At 46.1% G+C, this 23,581-nt stretch overlaps 1 protein-coding gene across 1 annotated transcript in view; it reads left to right on the top strand.

Moving 5' to 3' along the window:
- Positions 1-916: 916 nt before the first annotated feature.
- The window catches only part of LOC103270643 (disrupted in schizophrenia 1 protein-like), a gene marked incomplete at its 3' end in the record, with an annotated part of 105,205 nt that continues 82,540 nt past the window's right edge, over positions 917-23,581 (top strand). Inside the window, 2 exon segments of the mRNA XM_008068183.1 lie at positions 917-1,948; positions 12,464-12,533. Of these exon segments, the coding sequence (XP_008066374.1) occupies positions 917-1,948; positions 12,464-12,533 (1,102 nt within the window).

Here is a 23,581-nt window from a genome sequence, read left to right as displayed (position 1 = left end):
GATTTTATTCTTATTTCACGATCAGAGTCTAAACTTTCTGCAGATGTAGCTTCAAATACAAGACTCCTTTTTAAATGCCTAGTCTTAAGAGTGGCTGAGATGGGTATGTGCTGGCTTTGGACTGAGGATGAGCTTCTGTGGCTTCCAGGAGGAAGCTGGAAGCCAGAGAGGGCTTCTTTTCTGGGGCAGCCTCTGCAGTTCTGGAAACTGAGGTATAGAGAGGCTGAGTAACTTGTGGAAGGTCACACAGCCAGCAAGTGGTATAATCGGGATATGAACAGGGCTGCTGAGGTGTCAGCATTTGTAATAATTCCCCTTCCTATGGCATAGCTGGGAGGGGAACACAGCCCCTGGGGCTTGGAGAACACGCCCAAGGTGGCCTCCTGTAATCTGCATGTGAGGTGATGCACAGTTGTAGCACAGCCTGCTACCCGTGGTCCGCAGCAACAGAACAGGCCTGTAGGGACATGGGTAGCTTAGATCACAAGAATGCACTTGTTACTCCGCAAGTAGCTGGGGTGAATGACTGCATCTCATTTCAAGGCGCGCTCTGGAATTCCGGTTTCCAGTCATTTGCGTTCCAGGCCCTCTCCAGGATGAAAAGACGGATGTGCCGGAAGAGACCGATAGCTAAGATGCCGGGGGGTCCAGGGGCCGCTGGGGTTTTGCCTCCCACGTCCTTGCTGACTTGGTGGCACAGCCGACACAGTGTCAGATGCTCTGCTAAACGTCAGCCAAGACGCTGTGTTGATTTCTACATGATCAAGGCAAACTCCTACCTATGCGTGTCAGGATTCTCACACCGGGTCGGCCCTGGGACCCCTGAGCTCGCGTTTACCCCGAGAGATGACCTCAAAGCCTAGGGGTGTTCTTCTCCAAGCGCCATTCCAGCTCAGCCAGAGAGACTCACAAGTTTATGGTGCTGTCTGCTCTTTTCTTCCTAGGCAGCCGGGATTGCTTACCACCTGCAATTCGGAGGCGGCGGCTGGCACGGAGGCCAGGCTACATGAGAAGCTCAACAGGGCCCAGGATCGGGTTCCTCTCCACAGCAGTGGCCACGCCATTCCGGGTCCCGGGAGGGGTGTGCGGTGAGGAGCCCCACCATTCTGAGTCCAGGGCTGGCCGGTGTGGTCTTGACCCGGGAGGCCAGCCTCCGGGCCTCTTGGTCGGGAGCCCTGGTCCCAAGAGCACAACAGCCTCTGCTGGGACCTCGGGGGGACGCTGGGGCCTGGCTCTGACATCCGTGAGAGGGACGTCGGCCCACGTCGGGATTCAGCTCCCAGCGGGCACCACACTGCCCGACAGGCTAGCCAGGCCCTGGGGCCCTGGGAACGCTGGGCGTCTGCAAGAATGTTCATCCATGGACGGTCCTGAGGGCCCGAGGGCCAGCTGGGATGCAGCCTTTGGGGACGGGGCAAGGAGTGTCAGGGCCACACTCCCTCTGGCACCGGTGGACTTGGGCAGCAACTGCAGCCTCGGAAGTGGCGCCCCGGCCCCTCCTGGCTCCGACGACGCCTTCGCCTCAAGCTTCAGCTTTATCCGGCTCTCTCTCGGCTCTGCTGGGGAACGTGGAGAAGCAGAAGGCTGCCCGCCCTCCAGAGAGGCAGAGTCCCCTCGTCCCAGCCCCCACCAGAGGAGAGCCAAAGCTGCCGGTTTGGACCGGCCCTGCAAGACCCCTCGACATCTTTCTTGGCCCTTCAGTCTCTCGGCTGCTCGGGGCTTGGCCAGCTCGGCCCAGGCCGCAGGGGGCAGCTCCAGGCCAGAGTGTGAGACTCTTTCTTTACTGGACAGGGACCCTGGCTCCTCCTGTCCTCGGGATCCCTCTTCGACCGGCCACGGGGGCGACGAGGGCCGCGGCCCGGGGGATGCCCACCCCTGGGACACCCTGCTCCGGAAGTGGGAGCCCTTGCTGCGGGACTGTCTGCTGAGCCACCAGAGGCAGCTGGAGGTCGGTGTCTCCTCCACCTCTGGGGCCCGAGGTGGTTAGGAGCTCAGGAGAGTGCCGGGCAGAGGGCAGGAGATGAGGGGTGTCGGGCTTGACCGCTTCCCTCTGGAAGCGGCAGTGGCTCCTGTGGCTGCCTGCACAAAGATGGGGCTATCTCTGTCTCCGAGTCTGGATGCAAATCTGGCCTCCTTCTCACCTCCTCTGCTGCTTAGGTGCTCAGATTTCTCTCCATGGGGCTGCAGGTTCCTCTGCAGTCCCTGGCCTAGGTGGGCCCTGGCTCGCCCAGCCTAGCTCTGCTTCGAGACAGGAGATGGGGGCAGGACAGATTGAGCTGGCTGAGGCTTGAAAGGGGCCGAGAGCTATAAATATGGAGCGAACTAGATCCTCACCTGCGTTTGTTTCCCTCAGCCCCTTCTGTCCTTCCGCCCTCTGTAGAGTCAGGCCAGAAAACTCCCTGGCTCTCAGTTTCTTTATTTAGAAATAGCAACCCCTCTTAGAATGGTCCTGAGGCCCCCACGAGAACACAGGTGCTTTGGAAACGAGGACAAGCCGGATACGTGTAGGCAGGAGCATTATGACATTGCTGTCCATCCAGTTATCTGAGCGGTGGGGACAGCTGGGAGCAGGCAGGGGTATTCTACTCCAGAACGTTCCCAGAGAAATCTGGGTAGAGATACTCTGTGGCTGAGCTACTGGATGGTGTAGCTCAGCCTCCTGAAAGATCTTGTCTTAATTCTGGGGTGTGTGTGTGTGTATGTGTTTGTGCATGTGTGTATGTGTGTGCGTTTATGTGTGGGTAGGGAAGAGGAGCACCCCCCATCTGGTGCTTGGTAGGAATATCTGCAAATGTGGGGTTTCTGTTCATTCCCCCCATGGTTGCATCTCACCTCCTTTGCCTGACGTCCCTCTCCTGTCCCTGTTTGTCCCACTCCAGCCCTCCGAGGCCTCAGCCCAGCTCTGATTTACCAGTCAAAGAGAGAGAGAGAGAGAGAGAGAGAGAGAGAGAGAGAGAGAGAGAGAGAGAGAGAACGAGAGCACAGAGGTGCAGGGCTCTACTCTGGGTGCCGTTTTCCAAACTGTGCCAGCGTCTTCCCCCCAGACCTGTCCCAGAGGGCCTCACATTTGGTAGATATTTGCTGACTTGGCTGGAACCCACAACCACCTTCCACACCTCCCTCCTCCTCCCCCCCACGTGTGGCTGGCCTCCAAGCCCTCTCAGTCCTATGGCCGACCCGCCTCTCCTGCCGACCCGCCTCTCCCGCCGCAGCCGCTGCCCTGGCTCACGCCCTTGCTGTCTTCCATCTGGGTCTTGTGGGTGCTGCCTTCCTCTGGTGTTTCTCTTCTCCACCGGGTCCTCTGCATGGCCGGCGGAGTTCTCTTTCCGAAGCACTTGGGGGAAGGTGCCATTCCTTGGCTTAAAGCCTTTGGTGACTTGGGTTCCTCTCAGGAGAGCCTCCAGCTTTCTCCTCCTGACCATCGAGGACTTTCCTAATCTGCCCCGCGCCCTCCCCAGCCCATGGCTCCTGCTGGCTTCAGCCAGGCGGCGCTGAATCGGGGAAGCCAGGCCTTGTGCTTGCGGTCTTCCCTTTCCCGATCGACCCTCCACACTTTGCACCTGCTGAGCTCCTACTCATCCCTTTGGGAGCGGCGCCCAAGCAGCTTCCTGCGAGACCTTTTCCGTCTCCTCTAGACGAAAGAAATCCCTCCTTCAGCTTCGTTCCCGTGGTGTGTTGCACCTGCCTCCATGATGGCGTTCACCACTTTTTAAATTTTTATTTTGGAGTTGTGAGCTACCTGCGAGGATCTACTGTATAAATAAGTTGTGTGCAGATGAGGTTTGGGCTTCTAGCGGGCCCTGTCTCCCCCCACAGTGAATCTGGCACCCAGCAGGTGGCTGTGTGGCCCTGGTCTTGCCTCCCTCCCTCCCCATTAGCGGTGCCCAGGTGTCAGTTCTTCTCACCTTTGTGCTCGTGTGCTCAGTGTTTAGTGAGAACATGTGGCACTCAGTTTTTTGTCCTGTGAGAGCTCACGTAGTGTGATGAACTCCAGCTGCATCCATGCTGCTGCAAAGGACACGGTTTTGCTCTTTATGGCTGTGTACTATTCCTTCGTGTATCTATACCACATTCTCTTTATCCTGTCTACTTTTGATGGGCATGTGGGTTGGTTCCATGCTTTTGCTATTGGGCTACTCACCATTTTTAATAATACGAGGGGGCCAAAAAAAGAGAAAACCCCAGAATTTGTTTATAAAAAACTGTATTTATTCTTACATATTTAAGCTTCAGTCACCTTCAAAGGACTGTCTGTTGGATGCAGTACCCCTATCGAGAGACTTTTTTCACTGTTCAAAACAGTTTTTGAGCACGTCGGTTTTGAGGCCTTTTGGTGCTTCTGCCGTTTTTTTGTTTCACCCTATCTGCCATGCTGGAGAAACGTTTCCCTTTGAGGACGTCTTCATCCATGGAAACAAAATAAGTTGCCTGGGGCAAGATGGGGTGATTTTGAGTTGGAGTCTCACTCTGTCGCCCAGACTGGAGTGCAGTGGCCGCTCCCGGCCACCGCAGCCTCGACCTGCTGGGCTCTGGCGATCCTTCCGCCTCAGCCTTCCAAGTAGCTGGAACTACAGGCGCGCGCTACCACCAGGCTAATTTTTTGGTTTATTGTAGAGATGAGGTCTCGCCAAGTTGCCCAGGTGGGTCTCGAACCCGCAGGCTCAGGCAATCCACTCACCTCGGGCTCCCACAGCGTGGGATTACAGGGTGAGCCACCGAGCCCGGCTGAACTTGTCGATGTTGATGGCTTTTCCGTGCTTCTGCTGTTGGGTGTTTCATCTCTTCCCCATCGCACAATGTTTTCCTTTGAGGACTTTTTTCATCTGGGGAAACAAAAAAAAGTTGCTAGGGGCGAGATCAGGTGAATAGGGAGGGCGAAGCACAGGGGTCATGCCATTTTTTGACCAAAAACTGCTGAACACTCGGCACGGTGTTGGGGTCAGCAGGTGCGTTGTCAGGGTAGAAGGACTAGGCACCTGTTTGTCACAACTCGGGATGTTTTGTCTGCAAATCATGATGCAACCTTCTCAAAACTTCCAGGTAAAAAACTTTGGTTGACTGCTTAATCTGAAAGAACAAATATCGAAAAGTACTACAGGGGGCCTGCCCTCCAAAAAGACTATTCTGGGATTTTTTTGGGGGATCACTCTTTGTAGTTTGTGGATCCAGCTTCCCCATGCAGCCATGAGTTCCACAACTGTGTCTCCTTCTCATAGACATGTTTGCGTGCCTGATTCCTAGCAAACATCTAGCCTACATCAGGTGCCTGCTCTTTTTTAGTGAAATAATTAATTTCGTTAGGCTGTACCACAGATTTCTTGGATTGAGTATCTGAGGCAGAGGAAGAAAATGTAAGAGGCAGGTATACAAAGAACAAAAGTGTTCCATGGAGGTCGACATCACTATACTTTTCCAATTTTAAATGTCTGTCTTCAACACTGCATTTCAGGCACCTTTTTTTTTCTAAAAAAAATCCCACAGCATATTTGTACTTCTCTATTGTAAAAATTCAAGTTTTGATTCCAGTGAGGCCAAAGTTAGAATGCTGTTATAAAGGCCAGCTTCCCTTCCTCCCAAAGAACCAAACGGAAACTTATCTGGCAGCAATTCTGCTACAGACCGCAGGATTTGGCCCTCTGGGTTCTGGTAGCACCAACAGTTTCTTCCTTCCTCTTGACTCCCTTTATCTAGATATAAACACATCCTCTCAAGAATCTAGAGCTTTGGATAAACCAGAATCTGTGAAACCCTGAGTGGATGTGGCTCTTGGGACTCAGCCGTGTCTTGGGCTCCAGCCATGCCCTGGGCTCACCATGCCAGCTTTCTGAACCACAAGGTCCCTGGAGGGCCTGGGAGCTGAAATTCCAGGGGCTGTGGTTGACTTACTTTTGGGAGTACATGAAGTTTAGTTTTAGAAGGAAACAAAGCCAATCCTCAAAAACATTCCATCCAGTGCTGAGTGGGGTGGTGCTCCTGTAATCCCAGCACTTTGGGAGACTGAGGTGGGAGGATTGTTTGAGTCCAGGAGTTCGAGACCAGCCTGAGCAACAAAGTGAGATACTGTCTCAAAAAAAAAAAAAAAAAAATATATATATATAAAGAATACATTTCTTCCTTTTTCCTTTATTGCCCAAACTCAGCTTTTAAAAGTAATTGGTCAGGCACAGTGGCTCACACCTGTAATCCCAGCACTTTGGGAGCTGAGGTGGGAGAATTGGTTGAGCCTAGGAGTTCGAGACTGGTCTGGGCCACATAGAGAGACCTCGTCGCTGCAAAAATAAAAACATAAGCCAGAGGTAGTGGCGCATGCCTGTAGTCTCAGCGACTTGGGAGTTGGAAGGAACACCTGAGCCAGGAGCTTGAGGCTGCGAAGAACTGTGATCATGTTACTGCACTCCAGCCTGGCGGCAGAGTGAGACCCCGACTTAGAAGCAGATCATTGTTTATGATCCATGAGAAAGTTATTCCTGGCGACGAACGGATGGCTGCCTGCCTGTGCCATGTCTGACCCACACTTCCTGTACTGCTGGAATTCTCGAGGGGCAGCCCTGTGGCCCATGGGCTTCTGCTGGGGCCTGTCCACTGTCCCGTGGGACTCTGTGGCAGAGGGTGAGTGGGACCACTGTGGTGTGTAGGCTGGCGTTTCCCTTCCCAGCTGTGTGACTGTCGGCAGTTTGCCTCACTGTTCTGTGTCTCTAGATACTCCTGTATAAAATGGAGATAACAGTCCCTACCTCATTAGATTGGGGATTAAATGTGTTTATACGTGCAAAGTGCTTCAGACAGCATCAGGCACCGAGCAGATACCCAGAACATTGCCCATCGTTATCATTAGAGAACTAACTCCGATGAAGAGAGTTTGAAGCGTCAAAAGAAAACTGAGTTCTCCCTCCTGCCCATAGCTCAAATCGAGCTTCTATTTTGTCTCAAATGATAGGATCTGGATACAATGTATCTGTAGTTTAAGTATTGTTGTGCATGGTAATCCAACACCTGCATAGTGAAAACATGACGGTGTCTTCAGTTACAGTCACATAGGGACATTTTGGTCAACAATGGACTGCATATCTGATGGCGGTCCCATAAGGTTATAATGAGGTACCATGTTTTTGCTGTACTTTTTCTATGTCTAGCTATGTTTAGATACACAAATACTTGCCACTGTGTTATAGTTACCTGCAAGATTTAGTGCTGTAATATGTTGCCCAAGTCTGTAGCCTGGGAGCCACAGGCTACCTCATGTAGTCCAGGTGTGTGGTAGGCTGTACCATCTAGGTTTGTGTAAGTAACTCTATGATATTTACACAACTATGCAAAGACCATCTGGCTCTCTGTTGTGTGGAAGAAGAATTAACATTTTCTAGGATAGTGGCAATGACAGAAAGGACTCTGTCCAGGGCATCGGGCTTACAGAAAGGCAGATTTTGTTTCAATACGAAGGAAGGACTTCCTGATGGTGGGAGTTGTCCCGCGATGAGGGTGGCTGCTTGAGGGAACCTCTTTTTCCATCATGTTTACACATAGGCTGTAGATTGCTCATTCTGCCTATGGCTGAGACCCTCAGGACTGGGGCTGGGTTAAGGATCTCCAAAAAGATCCTTTGAAAGATGAGGAATCTCGTGTTTTGGGGCATTTTTGGTATTCTGATTCCTTAACCTCCTCTCCCTTCTGTAAGTAAAAATGTGAATCTCAGGAATTTAAGTTTCAGCTCCTTTCCCAATATGGTTCATCCTCAGTATTCACTGATCCGATATTTGCAAACTTCCCCACTTGCTAAAATTTACTGGTATACTTTCAATACTCTCAGCATGTTCATGGTCATTTTCCGGCATGCACAGTGTGCAAAAATTTGAATAATCTGATGTGCATGCTCCCAGCTGAAGTTGAACAAGGTTGAATGCGGCAACATTCTGCCTCCTTGTTTCAGCTCTCGTATGGCAAGCAAGTGTCCTTTTCATGATCTGTTGAGGGTCTTTTTTTCACATTTTTGTGCTTATTTTGGTGATGTTACTGCTTAAGATGGTCCCTAAGCACAGTGCTGACATGCTGTCTAATATCTCTAAGTGCAGGAAGGTTGTGACACTCCTCATGGAGGAAAGGCACATGTTATTGAAACTTAATTCAGACGTGGGCTATGTGCTGTTGGCCATGAGTTCAGTGTCAATGGATCATTAATGTATATTAAATAGGTGTTTTTAAAATGGAAACACACCCAGAACAAGGTTATGTATTGATTTGTTAAGGAAAATACTGTGTCCAGAGGCTTATAGGAGCCCGCCCTGTGTTTCTCCTAGGAGCAATGCTTCAGTAGTCCTGAATTCAGTGTTCTCAGAAACTTCATAGAACATAGCTACCATACTGTAAATCATAAGATCGACTGTGTGTGCATTTTATACTGTTAAGAGATAGCTGCCCAGGGACATTGCCTGGGGTCGCATAGGGGTGAGAAAATTGTAACAAAGGCAAATACCAACTGGGGCTGCAGAGGAGGGAAGTGGAGTGAGCCCTGCAAGGTTGGGGGAGCTGGTAAAAAAAAAGGAAGGAAAATTGTCTGGGAGAGAGGTGGAGATTTCTAAGACATGAGGTCTACCTACCCTGTTACTGCAGATGGCCAGAGTCAGAGTGTGTCCTTCAGTATGCTAGTCTATTATAATGAGCATATAATTAGGGGCAAGGTTGAACAGTGGGCAAATTAGTTGCCATCTTTTTTCTAGCAGGCTCTAACCGGTTCTTGACCACATCTTGTTTTTCTCTGTGGGGGCTCAGAGAACCAGGCTATTCACTTGTTTAGAGACACCGTCTCAACTTGGTCTTGAAAAATTAGCCTTGTTTATCCTAGGAAACTAGTCTTGCTGAACTTCTACCTCACTTCCAGCAAAGATGGACATTCAAGCATATCTCAGGTGGTCAATTCTGGGTCTTACATAGATTATTGATGCAGGGAGCTTGGTTGGGTGGGCTTTGGCTGTGAAAAAATGTTTTTAACCTTCTTTTCTGCAGTTCTTCTACTTGAGTTCTAGTAAGTGTTTAATAATACCATCATTTGGATGTAGCGATGGTAATGCTATGGCTTTATCCACCATCAAGCCACTCACACAGCTTTTCTTCTATTCCTAATATATAGGACTAAGTTACTGGTAAACTTTGCAGTCGTAATATAGAACAGTTCAAGGACAAAGGGGTTAATCTGATTATTCATTCATTCAGAAAGTGTTTACCTTTGACGACTAGTCAAAGGTAAAATGACTAGTAGTCCAATGCCTCGTGCTAGGCTTTAGAGACTGTATTAGTAAGGATTGGCTAGTCACAAATGGCAGCATTATATTAGAGGCTCAACACAACAAAACTGTGTTTCTTGCTTATAGTTCATGTTCCACAGAAGTTTTGGAGTCTCTGCTCCACAGAGTCACTCAGGAACCTAGCCTACACCGTCTGCTGCCTTAGTCACAGAGGCAAAGAAGAACACACTAGAGAGTCCTTCAAGAACATTGAAATGTTTTAGCACAGAAATGACTCCTGTCACTTCCCCTCTCACCCCATTAAGCAGAGTAAGCGAGGAGGTGTGTGTAATCCTTCCATGTGCCCAGAGTTGTGGAGAACAAAATGAGGATAGCATTTTCTATATGGATACAAACTACTTATTACCCTCCAGATGCTCAAGATGGAATGATGTGCACAGACAAAAGAAAACAAAGCAAAAAGATAGCTATAACATGGTGTGATAAGTACAAAGATAATTTCTTGGCGCTTCATTTTTCCAGTGGGTAAGACCAAAAACCTTGGCATCACCCTGACTCCTTTTTCTCACATCGCACCTGTGAATTATTAGCAAATCCTGTCGGCTCCATCTTCAACTAGCTGTCTTCTGAATGTACCCAGAATCACATTCCTTGCTACCATTTCCCCTGCACCGCCATACTCACTAGACATCAACTCCTTCCTGGATTTTTCTCGTAGCCTCCTACCTGGCTGCCCTTCTTCCGCCCTTACCCATGGCGGCCAGAACAAAACAGTTAAAACATAAATCAGACCATGGGCTCTTTGTCTAAAACCCTCCATTCCCTCCCTGTGAACTTCAGAATAAAATCAGGACTTTTCAATGGTCTTTGCGTCTCTTCCTGACACTTTCCTCATTACCTTTCTGACCTCATCCTCTACAATTTCCCCTTCAGTCAGTCTGCCCCAGACCCCCTGGCGCTCTTAGCATTCCTGCTTTCCCTGGCTTCACTTCACTTTCACTTCTTGCTTTCATACCAGGAACGCTTCTGCCCAGAGCCTTTGGTTGGCTCTTCTCTCTGTGAGAATGTTCTCCCAGACAGCGTCAGAGTTCACTCCCTTACTGTTTTAAAATCTCTGCTTAAGCGTCACCTTCTCAATGAGATCAGATTTCAAATTGCAGCCCCACCCTTTACAAGCATCCCTGATCTCCCTTACTTGGTTCTACTTTTCCCTTTCTTCATAGCGCTAATTGCTTTCTTTCTTTCTTTTCTTTTTTTTTGAGTTGGAGTCTCACTCTGTCGTCCAGCCTGGAGTGCAGTGGCCGCTTCCGGCCACTGCAGCCTCGACCTGCTGGGCTTCAGCGATCCTTCTACCTCAGCCTTCCGAGTAGCTGGAACTGCAGGCACGCACTACCACGCCCGGCTGAGTTTTGATTTATTGTAGAGATGAGGTCTCGCCAAGTTGCCCAGGCGGGTCTCAAACCCACGGGCTCAGGCATTCCACTCACCTCAGCCTCCCAAAGCGCGGGATTACAGGCTGAGCCACGGGAGCCCGGCTGCTAATTGCTTTCTAAGGCCTCATAAAACTTAACTTGCTGTTGACCTTGAACAAATGGGTTGAACTCCATGGGTTCACTTACAGGTAGATTTTCTTCCACCTCTGCTACCTAGGAGACAAAACAAGACCAACCCCTCCTCTTCCTCAGCTACTGAATGTGCAGACACTGAGGGTGAAGACCACTTCCACTGAATGAATCGGAAATTTATTTCCTTTTTCTTACGACTTTTTTTTCTTTCTCTTTTTTAGACACAGTCTCGCTCTGTTGCTCAGGCAAGAGTGCAGTGGTATGATCATAGCTCACTGCTGCCTTGAACTCATGGACTCAAGTGATCCTCCCACCTCAGTCTCCCGAGTAGCTGGGATGACAGTCATGAGCCACCCTGCCTTGGGGCTCTCATTGTGTTGCCCAGACTGGTCACAAACTCCTGGCCACAAGCAATCCTTCTGTCTCAGCCTCCTAAAGTGCTGGGATTACCGGCATGAGCCACCCTGCCTGGCCCTTTATGATTTTTAAAATAGCATCTTTTTTTTTTCCTTTAGCTTGCTTTATTTTCAGAATACAGTATGTAATACACATAACAAACAAAATACGTGTTAATCAACTGCTTATGTTTTCAATAAGGCTTCTGGCTAAAAGTAGGCTATTAGTTACACTTTTGGGAAGTCAACAGTTATACACAGATTTTTGACTGTGGCACGGGGGCTTGGTGTCCATAACCCCTGTGTTGTTCAAGAGTCAACTGTATCATATTTATTTATTCTTGTCTAGAGAGCTAAGACTATTGTGATGCAGCCTGGGGACACGGCACAGGACAAACAGTGCATGGTGTTTAAAGGGCACTTGGTAAAAACTTGTTGAATGGATCCATGAACAGAGAAGCTAGTACAGGTCACAGTGGCCATGTAGGGCAAGGACACGTAACATACACTGGCGGGGACAACACCTGCACTAGGTGTTGAAATAGGTGTGACCCAGGCAACGAACGGGAGGAAGGTTTCAGGGAGCAGGCCCAAATCCATTCACTGATAGTCAGGCCACGACGCCATCTTCAGAAAATCTCTGGATCTCCTGTTGAGTAGAACAGTGATTACAAGTGAGCACATTGGGAGCCCTCGACAAGTAATCGGATCGTTGTGTCTACATGTAGGTTGAATAGGACTGTGCTCTTTTCTATAACGGGAAGTATTTGAACCTTGGGACTTCTCAGAAGAGTTTTGTGAGGGCCTTGCTGTCATTCTTACCCAGCCTTGGGGACAGCCTGCTGAGCTTAAGTTCATGTTCTTTTTCGCTTGGTTTCTCTTCCAGTTTTGATGTGTTTACCTTCCTAATTTTAATGTGATTTTTAGAACAGAGACCATTTGGTCAGGAAATGTGTATTCCGTCTCATTATGCATTTCTTCATGGGGATAGGGGCGCGGTGTGATGTTTTTGTTTAAAATAACATTCTAACTTTTTCTGTGGATTTTATGCTCAAGTAACACTTCTGCTTTATGTAAACTTTTTTTGGGAGAAACTAATGCAACTGGCATTGAAACAATGTACACTTGTGGTTTTTTTTCTTAAAGGAGAGTGAAGAAGTTTAGCTTTGAAATAGTTTTGAAATGTTCTTAGTTTTCACAAAATGCTTTTGCTTGAATGCTGTTGTAATTTGGTTTTTATTTTTCCCCCCTCAAATCAACCTAGGTAATGTCCTTAAGATTAAAGCTTCAGAAACTTCAGGAGGACGCAGTTGAGGAGGATGACTATGATAAGGGTGAGTTTTAATGTGCTTTTTTGATGGTTTCTTCTTTTTTCCATAATGTCCTACTTCACTTTCCCTCCTAATATTCCCTAAATGCATTGTACAATCTGCTCCCTGATCATCTCCACCACAGAACAGGTGACTGTCTTACAGCACTACTGTTTTGTAGATTCAAAGCACTTGATGAGCATTAATCCTTTGGGTTATAAGTGTAACTTTATTCATTGTCCAGAAACACCTGGAATACCTACACAAAAAAATTATAACATCATCTGCCTGCCTATGGTGTGATCTATCTATAATTTGTTCATTCATTGAAAAATATATGTTGAACACCTATTATGTGCTAGGTAATGCGGCAGGCATTAGGAATGTAAGGTAGGTACAGTTTCTGCCTTGGTGATGCCAGTAAATAGAAGCCCACATGGGGTTTTCTGACTTCATACTGTCCAGGACCAGAGACAGGAAACGAGATGAATTTGAGAGATGTCAGACTGTGCCAAAGTGGGTCACATGCATCAAATTTCCACATACTTGGCTAAAAATAGCCAAGATAGAAAGGAGAAGTTATGACATGAGAGCAGAGGTAGAGGGGTTGATCAGTGGCCAGAAAAAACAGTGAAATTCAGCCCCCGAATAGGAGTTAAGACAGAAGAAGGGAAGCTATGGGGGGAGAAGGGAGATGGGATTAACGGTAGTCAATATCTGTCTGGGGACTGGGAGACACCTCTTATCAACAAGGGTGCCCGAACGAAGCATATTTGTATACCTAACCCTTAACTGTACCCCACAATATCATAATAAAAAACATTGATTATTAAGAAAAAAAAGAAGAAGAAGGTGGCTGATGTGGGGGCCAGATGGCTTTCAGGTGTGGTTGGCCTGAGAAGAGTCTTCAAGACTTTAGATGCTGAGTGCAAGATCTCACACCCGTTTCTGCCAGGCGTGGGAAAGAAGGAGCCCTTAAAGGAGAGAGGAGAGAGGACTTCTAGGTTCCCCCAGACACCTGTGAGCTTGAGAGATACTCCTGGTGATGGCCAAGTTTAGTACATCCGGGACTGGTCTGGAAATGGAATATAGGTTTAAGAATTCTTCTGGAAGCCAGTTAGCCTTAAGGCATGGGTCTTCAACCTTCTTGGCCTGTATTTTGGTGTTTCCACGAATACATCGCAGACCGTTGGAATTGGGGCACTATAGGAATAAGATGAATGATTTCCAAAAGGAGGTTGAAATCGTGTTCTAAGAGCTGATGCTGTCTGTTGTTCACACCGCATTCACCACCGAGGTTGAGTTTAGAAAGCGATGGGGTAAGAGGATGGGAGAGGGGCTTAGGGATGACAGGGGAACTCTTTAAAATCTCCACAGCCAGGCTCGGTGGCTCAGCCTGTCATCCCGCGCTTTGGGAGACTGAGGTGAGTGGGTTGCCTGAGCCTGCGGGTTCGAGACCTGCCTGGGCAACTTGGCGAGACCTCATCTCTACAATAAATCAAAAATCAGCCGGGTGTGGTAGCACGCGCCTATAATTCCGGCTACTCGGAAGGCTGAGGCGGAAGGATCGCTGGAGCCCAGCGGGTCGAGGCCGCGGTGGCCGGGAGCGGCCGCTGCACTCCAGTCTGGGCGATGGAGTGAGACTCCAACTCAAATAAATAAATAAATAAATAAATAAATAATAAATAAACTCTCCAAGTCCTCCCTTCCACTGGCCACTTGATTTCATACTGATACTGGGTGGGGATAAGGTTTGAGGGAGGTGGCAAGTCTTAGGCAATGAAAGGACCCCTCAGCCCCAGTGCCAGCTGCTCCAACCCTGGGCATAGCTGTAGACAGAGTGCAAACAGCTATTCCTGGACCAGGCTTTACCTGCTGACTTTCGCCTGTGAAGGACAATTCAACCTTGTTTTGAAGCTCCCCGCTATTTCCCAGACTTATCTTCCTTGCCATGGGTCAAGTCCTGGTTCCTATACCTTGAGTGACACAGTCCTGACTGCAACATGCAAAGCCAACAGCACGTGTGGAAAACCAGGCCCTATTTTCGTCCCCAGCACCTGGGGAGCTTTCTGGACTTGGTTCTCTCAATGGCTTCATTAAATGCAGACCTTCCTTCTTCAGTCTCTTCTCCAGACATCTCTGCAACACCTGAGGGAACGAGGTTTGAGAGGACACGCCTCATCAAGGAAGCTAAAAGAATACAGGCAACTTTCTCTAGCATTTCTGCCCGGTTTTATTCTTGTTGCTATGCCATTGCCTACTGAATCAGAAGTTTCAGGGTGGGCTCAGCATTCTGTTTTCACAAGCTTTACGGGGGCGTGGGGTGACGGGGGTGTGTGCTAAAGTTTGAGAAAACCCTGGTGCAGGCTTTCCTCCATGGAGAGCCAGGCCTGGAGGCAGCAGCCAGCCGAGTCTTGGAGGTGGGGTTTATAGTCTGTGGGTCGAATCCTTCCTCATCTACAAGTAGTCTATGCTGCAGATGAGTGTCCATCCTGGTAGGTACTTAACACATGATTTACACACCACTGTCACTGTCTTTAAACTCCCAAACCTGCCAGCCTGGTTCAGTTCAGTGTGTCAAGAAGTAAGTGTTCTTGTGAAATGTGCACAGTGCCTGGCATAGGGTAGATGCACCCTCGATAAATGTTGTGGGAGGGAATTAATAAGTGACTTGTCCCTTGAATGCATAGAGCCCATGGATGCAAGCTAGAGGGGGCAAGGAGAAAGCACTCTTGCCACCTGAAGATGGATCAGTCCCCAGCTCATCGGAATAGGGGTAGGGGTGGGGAGCAAGAGGGGAGATTTTTGTGTAGAAGTTGGCTTATGTGAAAAATGTCTATGAAGCATCCCCTGCATACAACAGTGCTTCTCGGACTTGACTAGGAATCAGCTGCAATGATAACCGGTTAAATGCAGATTCTGATCAGGCAGTCTGGAGTGGGGTAGAGACTTCATTCGGAGCTCCAGATGATACTCATGCTGCTGGCCGTGAGCTGCTTGGAGTGGCAGTGGGATAGAAAGAGGTGAACCATGCCATTTATAAAGACACACCAAATGCTAACCTCAAGATGCTCATCTCAAGGAGTGTGTAGTCTGGGAGGAAGGGATTGCATGCTCCACCTTAAGGATAGTAAAGCTATGCATGATATATCTCTTAAAAAAAGACAAAGGGATCCCCAAAGGGGAGAAATTACTTTCGCCAGGGGTTAGGGTGGGTGAAGAAGGCTTAAAGCTCAGGAAGGGTTGGTAGTTTAGAAGGGCCTTGAAGACTATGATGCCACTGGGAGGGTGTTCTAGAGTAGGGACGAGGTAGAAAAGACACTGTTACTGCTGGCTGCCATGCAAAGTCTGGTTGACTGGGAATGAGACTGGAAACTGACTGAAATGAACCCCAGCAGGGCCAGTGCTTGGACTGGCAGGTAGTGGGTGATCAGTAATTTCTTGTGATTAGATCGCTAAGTCATTGGGAAAGTTTGGATGAGGTTGGGGTGGAGAATTTGTTGTAATAAGATTTGTTAACATAGAGTTTGAATAAATATTCTTTCCTATCAGTTCATCTGTGTTTGTTAATAAATGTTTTGAGATTTGTTGAGACTTTTCTCCATACTTTTGTTTGAACTTGCTTCGTTTATACTGTTGGGAGCAACTTTGCTGCCGTGTCTGGAGGGAAGGGGTCTGCTGGAATCTGAGAGGTTTGCCAGGAGAAGTGAGAGGATGACCTTCTCCCCCTCGGTTTTTGTTGCTTTTTTAGTTTCCCCGATCAAAATGACTTTGGGTTCCAGAGAAAGGAGCAATTGGCACAGAATAGAACGTTCCATGTTTTATCTCATCAGAGTGCTGGCAAATTTAACTGCGAATACCTCCTGGGGAAACCTTCTCAGGGCTCTAATTACATCTCTCCCTCGCTAGGGAAGTAAAGCTAATATTTCTTTATATTCTTGCATAAGGCTGGGGTGGCTTAGAAATGAAAGAATAATGCTTTCTGACATTTGCTTCGGGTCTTTCTCCAAGAGGCTCCATCAGTTTCATTGCATTAATGTGTGCCCCGTGCCTGCAGTCAGCTGAGGGGAAGTGGGAGATCTCAGAGTCCGACAGAGAGAGAAATTGAGGTCCAGACATTGGAAATGAGGAGTCAGGCTCAGCGACACGGCTGAGACAGAGAAAGGGAGAGTGTGGGCAACGGTTTCCCCTGTGGCTTCTGTTCTAGTCCCCCTGACTGCCCATGTCCCATGCCCACCAGTGACCGTGCCCACCTTCGCTTTTGAAGTGATCAAGGAGAGACTGTGAAGAGGAAGAAGCAAAATTCTGGGAATTCAGCATTTCAGTGACTCACATCAATGTGTTATATAGCAGGGCTGGCTTTATCCTTCTTGCTCAGAATTTCCTTCTTGGAGTGAAAAGTAGCCAGTGCTGAATTGCTTTCTCTATCCTTTGTCTCAACCCATGCCTATTATGACAAAATTCTAGTATCATAAAATTTTGAGACACTGCAAGAAAAATGATCACAGCAGAGGCCAAGCATAAAAACACTTTAGGGCAAGACTAGCTCTTGTCTAAATGACTACATCTCCCTTTTTCTATATTCTGTCTTCAGCAAGATCTATTTGTGGTTACTTTTTGGGTGTGGTATCCAAACACCCCGCCTGACACCCCCTTCTTTCATGGAGAGACCCACCTCCACCTCCCTCAGGGCTGGGTGTCTGAGGGACTTTCGGGAGCCTAGTGGTTAGAACTGGAATCCCTGCCACGGAACTGTAGACGTGGTTGAGCTCCACAAAACCCCACAGATTCCTTTTCACGGCCTTTCATTCCAGTCCGGAAAGAAGAAAAAAAGATCCAATAGAATCTGGCTACTTTTCTACACTTGGGACTGCCAGAGTCATGGGAGGTGGATGCCATTTGGGCCCATGGAACAGAAATGCTACTCTTGGCAGCCTGTCCTGTTTTGCTTTCTGCCTTAAAAAGTGACCTGCCTTTGGAATCTGCTCAGAGAAACAGGTCCGGCAAAGTCATCACTTTAAAATGTCTACAGTGGAAAAAGCGAACATGAACACAGGTGCAGTTTCCACCTGCAGTTTCCTTGAATAGGCACTTCTGCCTCTTCCTGAACCCATGGGCTTTGGAGTGTTCTAGTTCTAGTTATTGTCTGTGCTCTGTAGAGCTCTCCCTCCCTTTGCTGTGAAGATTGCTTGTGGTATTCCCTTGTTCTGGATAACAGCAAAATTTGTTGATTAAAAACAAAATTCACAGGTCTAATCTCGAGTAGGTATCACGAGACTCACTACACACCTGCACACACCAATGGGCTGTGCTCAATGTCCCCATTGGCTGCGATCTCTGCCCTTAACTTATAGAATTGTAAATTCTCCTGTAGACGAAAAAAGAAGCTACAGTAATGCAGCCAAGTCAAGGAAATGACGTTTAGTGTATATTCTCTTTTTGTGATATGTTTGTTTTATGGTCTAGCTGTCGCAGTCATGTCAGTCATAATTCCAAACGCTGTAATTCTGCATGTTGAAACCCCAAAAGATTAAAATCTCAAAAGATCAAAATCCTAAAGTCTAAATCCCTAAAGTCTAAAATCCCTAACATCTGAAATCCTAAAAATTACAAACTCAAAGAATTAAAATTTCAAATACTGAAATTCCGAAAGTCAAATTCTGGGGAAGGGATTTAATAAGTTTTCAGCTGTGCTCAGAATAGTTGCATCATGTGAGGTAGAACGATGATTACCTTGTTACTGTCTTTATTTGGAAATTAAGTGTGGTTTAAGGAGATGTATATGGGTGTCAAATTGACAAGGGGCAGACTTGTGGATTTAATTTTAGATGTCACCTTGACTGGGTTAAGGAATACCTTGAAACCTGGTAAAGCGTTATTTTGAGTGTGTCTGTGAGGGGTGTCCAGGAGGTGATTAGTGTGAGTCTGAGCGTACCAGGTAGGGAAGATCTGCTTTTAATGTTGGTGTGCACCATCCAATCACGGGGGGCTCAAAGAGAACAAATACAGAAGGCAATTTAGCCTCTGAGACTGGGACAAGTTTTTCCTTGGCTTCTGTGGGCATCAGAAATTTGATTCCATAAGTGAAGCCAAAACTTTACCTGTACGATGACCATTTGTATACATAATCCTGAATCGTACCCCACATTTTTAAAATAAAAAACTTTGTTCATTTATTCTTGTTTTAAATTTTATTTTAAAGATGTGGGGTTCAATTCAGGATGAGGTATCTAAGTGGTTGTTGTGTACGGGCAAAGTTTGGGCCGCCTTTTGGGAAAAAAAAAGAAATTTGACTTCATGAAAATGCATTATCATGCCGGGTGTGGCAGCTCTTGCCTGTAATCCCAGCACTTTCGGAGGCTGAGACCAGAGGATTGCCTGAGCCTTGGGTAACTTGACGAGACCTTGTGTACACAATAAATCAAAAAGTTAGCTGGACATGGTGGTGTGCACTTGTAGTTCCAGCTACTTGGAAGGCTGAGGCAGAAGGAGCACCTGATCCCAGCAGGTCGAGGCTGCAGCAGCTGTGATCGTGCCACTGCACTCCAGCCTGGGTGACAGAGTGAGACTCCAACTCAAAAAAAAAAAAAAGAAAGAAAGAAAGTGCAGTATCACAACATTGACTTTGTGTGTAAGCATTATGTGTATACATGAAAACATCAAAACTTCCTCAATAAGTGAAGAGATGTTCTTTTTGTACATCCGCATTGGTGAAAAAATTTTCTTGAGATCTTGACTCTTTGGGCAACTGCAAATGACCCTTGTTGCAGGGCTGTTCCATGCCAGGCACTTTCCCATCCATCATCTGATTGCATCCTATGATCAACCATGGGAGGAATTGTTACTACCACGGTTTTTCGAGGCCGCAAAGGCCGTTCAGAGAGAAGACCAGCTGTGCTCTCTCACCACCCTACCTCCTTGCCTTCCATTCCCACTGGAGGAGAGGCATTTTGTAACTCAATGTGGAAGACTGATTTCTGTGGAAGTTTGAGGACTGAACCAAGCTAGGAAGTTTCTGAGTTCTGGAAACTCTTAGGTACATGACATCTAAGAAAGGGACAGATGAGTGCTCCACATTGGCATGTTTTAGGAAAAATTTCCACAATTTTATCTAAAAAATGAGTCTATTAGAGAATTAGCACTTGTGTTATTTCAATTTTATTTTATTTTTTATTTCAAAGATTGTGGGGTACAATTCAGGGTTAGGTATAAAATGGTCATTGTGCAGGTAAAGTTTGAGCCTCACTTTGGTCCCCACTTCACCTGATTTGAGATCAGGTACCCTTACTGATGTGCTCCACTCCCCGGCTCCCTCCTCTGACAATTTCCCACTGCTGCCAATCCTTTTCTTATAGTATTATAATTGTTCGGGGTCCGCTTATGAATGAGAACATCTGGTACTCAGTTCTTTGTTTCTGTGATAGATCACTGAGTATTACAGACTCTAACTCCATCCAGGTTGCTGCGAAGTTCGTAATTTTGTCCTTCTTTATGGCCGTGTTATATCCCATTGTGTATATGTACCACATTTAAAAAATCCAGTCTACTTTTGTTGAGTGGCACTGTTGGTCCCATGGTTTTGCTATTGTGAATAGCGCTGCAATAAGCATGTGTGTGCAGGTATCTTTTTCTTTTTTTAGAATGATTTGAGTTTCTCTGGGTATATTCCCAGGAACGGGATCACTGAGTCATATGGGAAATTGATTTTTAGCTCTTTTAGGATCGTCACACTGTTTTCCACAGAGGCTGTACTAGTTTACACTCCCTCCAACAATGTGGAAATGTTCTCTTTTTCCGGTATCCTCTCCAATATCTGTTGTTTTCTGAGTTATTGGTGATGGCCATCCTGACTGGAGTTAGGTGGTATCTCAGTGTGGTTTTTATTTGCATTTCTCTGATGATTGGTGAGACTGAGCATTTTTTTCATGTATCTGTTGGCTGCTGGTATGTCTTCTTTTGAGAAGTGTCTATTCATTTCTTTAGCCCACTTAAAATTTTTTATTTTAAAGACGTGGGGTACAATTCAGGGTTAGGCGTACAAATGTTCATTATGCAGGTACCCTTGTGGATGAGGTGTGCCCCTCCTCCCCTGGCAATTTCCCACTACTGCCAGTCCTGCCCCGTCCTCCCTTGGCAGTTTCCCACTCCTGCCAATCGCTTTCTTATAGTATTAATGATAGTTGTTCAAGGACCACTTATGAGTGAGAACATGTGATACCCGGTTCTATGTTTCTATGATAGATCACTCAGTATTATAACTTCTAAGTCTATCCAAGTTGCTACAAAGTTCATAATTTTGTCCTTCTTTATGACTGCGTAATATTCCATCATGTATATGTACCACATTTAAAAAATCCAGTCCTCTTTTGATGGGAAACACTGTTGGTTCCATGTTTTTGCTATTTTGAATAATGCTGCAATAAACACGCATGTGCAGGTATTCTTTTCATAGAGTGATTTGAGTTCCTCCAGGTATATGCTAGTAGGGGGATTGCAGGGTCCTATGGGAAGCCGATTTTTAGATCTTTTAGGAATCGCCACACTGTTTTCTGTAGAGGCTGTACTAGTTTAAACTTCTACCAATATGTAGAAGTGTTCCCTTTTCGTGTATCCTCTCCAGCATCTGTTGTTTTTTGAGTTCCGGATGATGGCCATCCTGACTGGAGTTAGGTGGTATCTCAGTGTAGTTTTGATTTGCATGTCTTTGGTGACTAGTGAGGCTGAGCACTTTTTCATGTATCTGTTGGCTGCTCATGTGTCTTCTTTTAAGAAGTGTCTATTCATATATTTTGCCCACTTTGAAATGGGTTGTTTGTTTTTTTCTTTTTGGCATGTTTGAGTTCCTTGTAGATCCTAGATGTTAGGCCTTTGTCGGATATACAGTTGGCAAATGTTTTTTCTCGGTCTGTGGGCTGTTTCTCTGCTCTCTTGATGGTTTCTTTGGCTTTGCAGAAGCTTTTCAGTTTGATGAGGTCCCACTTGTCTATCCTATCTCTTACGGCATGGATACTTGGGGTTTTGATCAAGAATTAGTTGCCAGTTCCAACTTCCATAAGGGTGTCTCCTGGATTTTCTAAGGTTCTTATAGCTTGAGGTTTTACGCTTAGGTCTTTGATCCATTTAGAGTTGATTTTTGTGTATGGTGATAGATAGGGGTCTTGTTTTAACCTTCTGCATGTTGTCAGCCAGTTTTCCCAGCACCATTTACTGAATAGGTTCTCCTCTCCCCAGTGCTTGATGATGGAGGCTTTGTTGAAGATGAGTTGATTGAGAAATTGGGGTTTTGCTTCTGGAATCTGTATCCTGTTTCATTGGTCTATATGCCTGTTTTTGTACCAATACTAGGCTGTTTTGATGATTGTAAACTTGTAACAAAGCTTAAAGTCTGGGAGGGTGATGCCTCCCACTTTTTTTTTTTTCCCTAAGGATTGTTTTGGCTATTTGTGGTTGTTTATGTTTCCATATGAATTCTTGTATTGTTGTTTCCAGGTCTCGGAAGAATGCTGCTGTTAATTTAATGGGTATTGTGTTAAATCTGTAGGTTGTCTTGGGTAGGATGGACATCTTAAAATGTTGTTTCTTCCACTCCATGAGCACATAATATTTTTCCTGTTTGTGTCATCCTTGATTTCTTTGAGCAGTATTTTATAGTTTTAGTTGTAAAGGTCTTTGACTTCTCTGGTTAGGAAGATGCCAAGGTATTTGATTGTTTTTGTGGCTATTGTGAATGGGATTGTGCTTTTTATTTTGGTTTCTGTTTGTTTATTTTGGTGTATAGGAATGCAACGGACTTTTACACATTTATTTTATACCCTGAAACTTTGCCAAAGTCCTTTATCAGTGCAGGGAGGTTTTTGACAGAGTCTCTTGGGTTTTTGAGGTATAGCATCATGTCATCTGCAAAGAGGGAAAATGTGACTTCCTCTTTTCCTATTTGGATACCCCTGATGTCCTTCTCTTGTCTGATTGCTCTAGCTAGGATCTGCAATGCTATGTTGAGCATGAGGGGTGAGAATAGGCATCCTTGTCTTGTTCTGGTTTTCAGGGGTTATGGTTCCAATTTCTGTCTGTTTAGCAGTATGTTGGGTGTGGGTTTCTCATAGATGACTCTTACTACTTTGAGGTATGTTCCACATATGCCAAGATACTCGAGGATTTTTTTTCAAGAAGTGGCGCTGGATTTTATCAGAAGCTTTTTTCGTGTCTAATGATATAATCATGCAGTTTTTGTTTTTACATATGTTGATGTATTTAATTACGTTTATGGTCTTGTGGATATTGAACCAGCCCTGCGTCCCGAGGATGCAGCCTACTTGGTCTTGGTGGATGACTTTTGAGATGCGTTGTTACATCTGGTTTGCTAGAATCTTGTTGAGAATTTTAACATTTATGTTCATCAAGGATATTGACCTGTAGTTCTCTTTCTTTGTTGGATCTTTACCCATTTTGGGTATCAATGTGATGTTAGCTTCATAAAATGATTTGGGGAGAGTTGCATCTTTCTTGATTGCTTGGAATACTTTCAATACAATTGGTATTAGTCCTTCTTGTATTTTTTGTAGAATTTTGCTGGAAAGTCATCTGGTCCAAGACTTTTTTTTGTAGGTAGTTTTCTTATGATATAATTGATTTCCTGAGTTGTTATTGGTCTATTTAGGGTCTCAATTTCTTCTTGTTTCAACTTGGGAAGGCTGTATGATGTCAGAAAGCCCTCCATTTCGTTTAGGTTTTTGAGTTTGTTTCCATACAGGTGTACATAGTAATCTCTGATAATCTTTTGTATTTCTTCAGGGTCAGTTGTGACTTCCTCTTTTGTATTTCTGATTGTGTTTATTTGGGCTTTTTCTCTCTTTTTTTTAGTCACTCTAGCCAGGGGGTCCATCAATCTTGTTTATCATTTCAAAAAACCAGCTTTTGGTTTCATTGATTTTATTTATTTATTTATTTATTTTTTTGTCTTCCATGTCATGAATTTAGGCTTTTATTTTGGTGATCTGGAGTCTTCTGCCAAAGTTAGGTTTTGGTGGTCTTGCTTTTCCAGCTTCCTTAGGTGATTTGTTAGGCTGTTATCT

Source organism: Carlito syrichta, unplaced genomic scaffold (assembly GCF_000164805.1).
Source record: "Carlito syrichta isolate Samal-C Ts95f unplaced genomic scaffold, Tarsius_syrichta-2.0.1 Scaffold309891, whole genome shotgun sequence".
Classification (NCBI taxonomy): Eukaryota; Metazoa; Chordata; class Mammalia; order Primates; family Tarsiidae; genus Carlito; species Carlito syrichta.
This window is presented reverse-complemented; position numbering and strand designations above follow the sequence as displayed.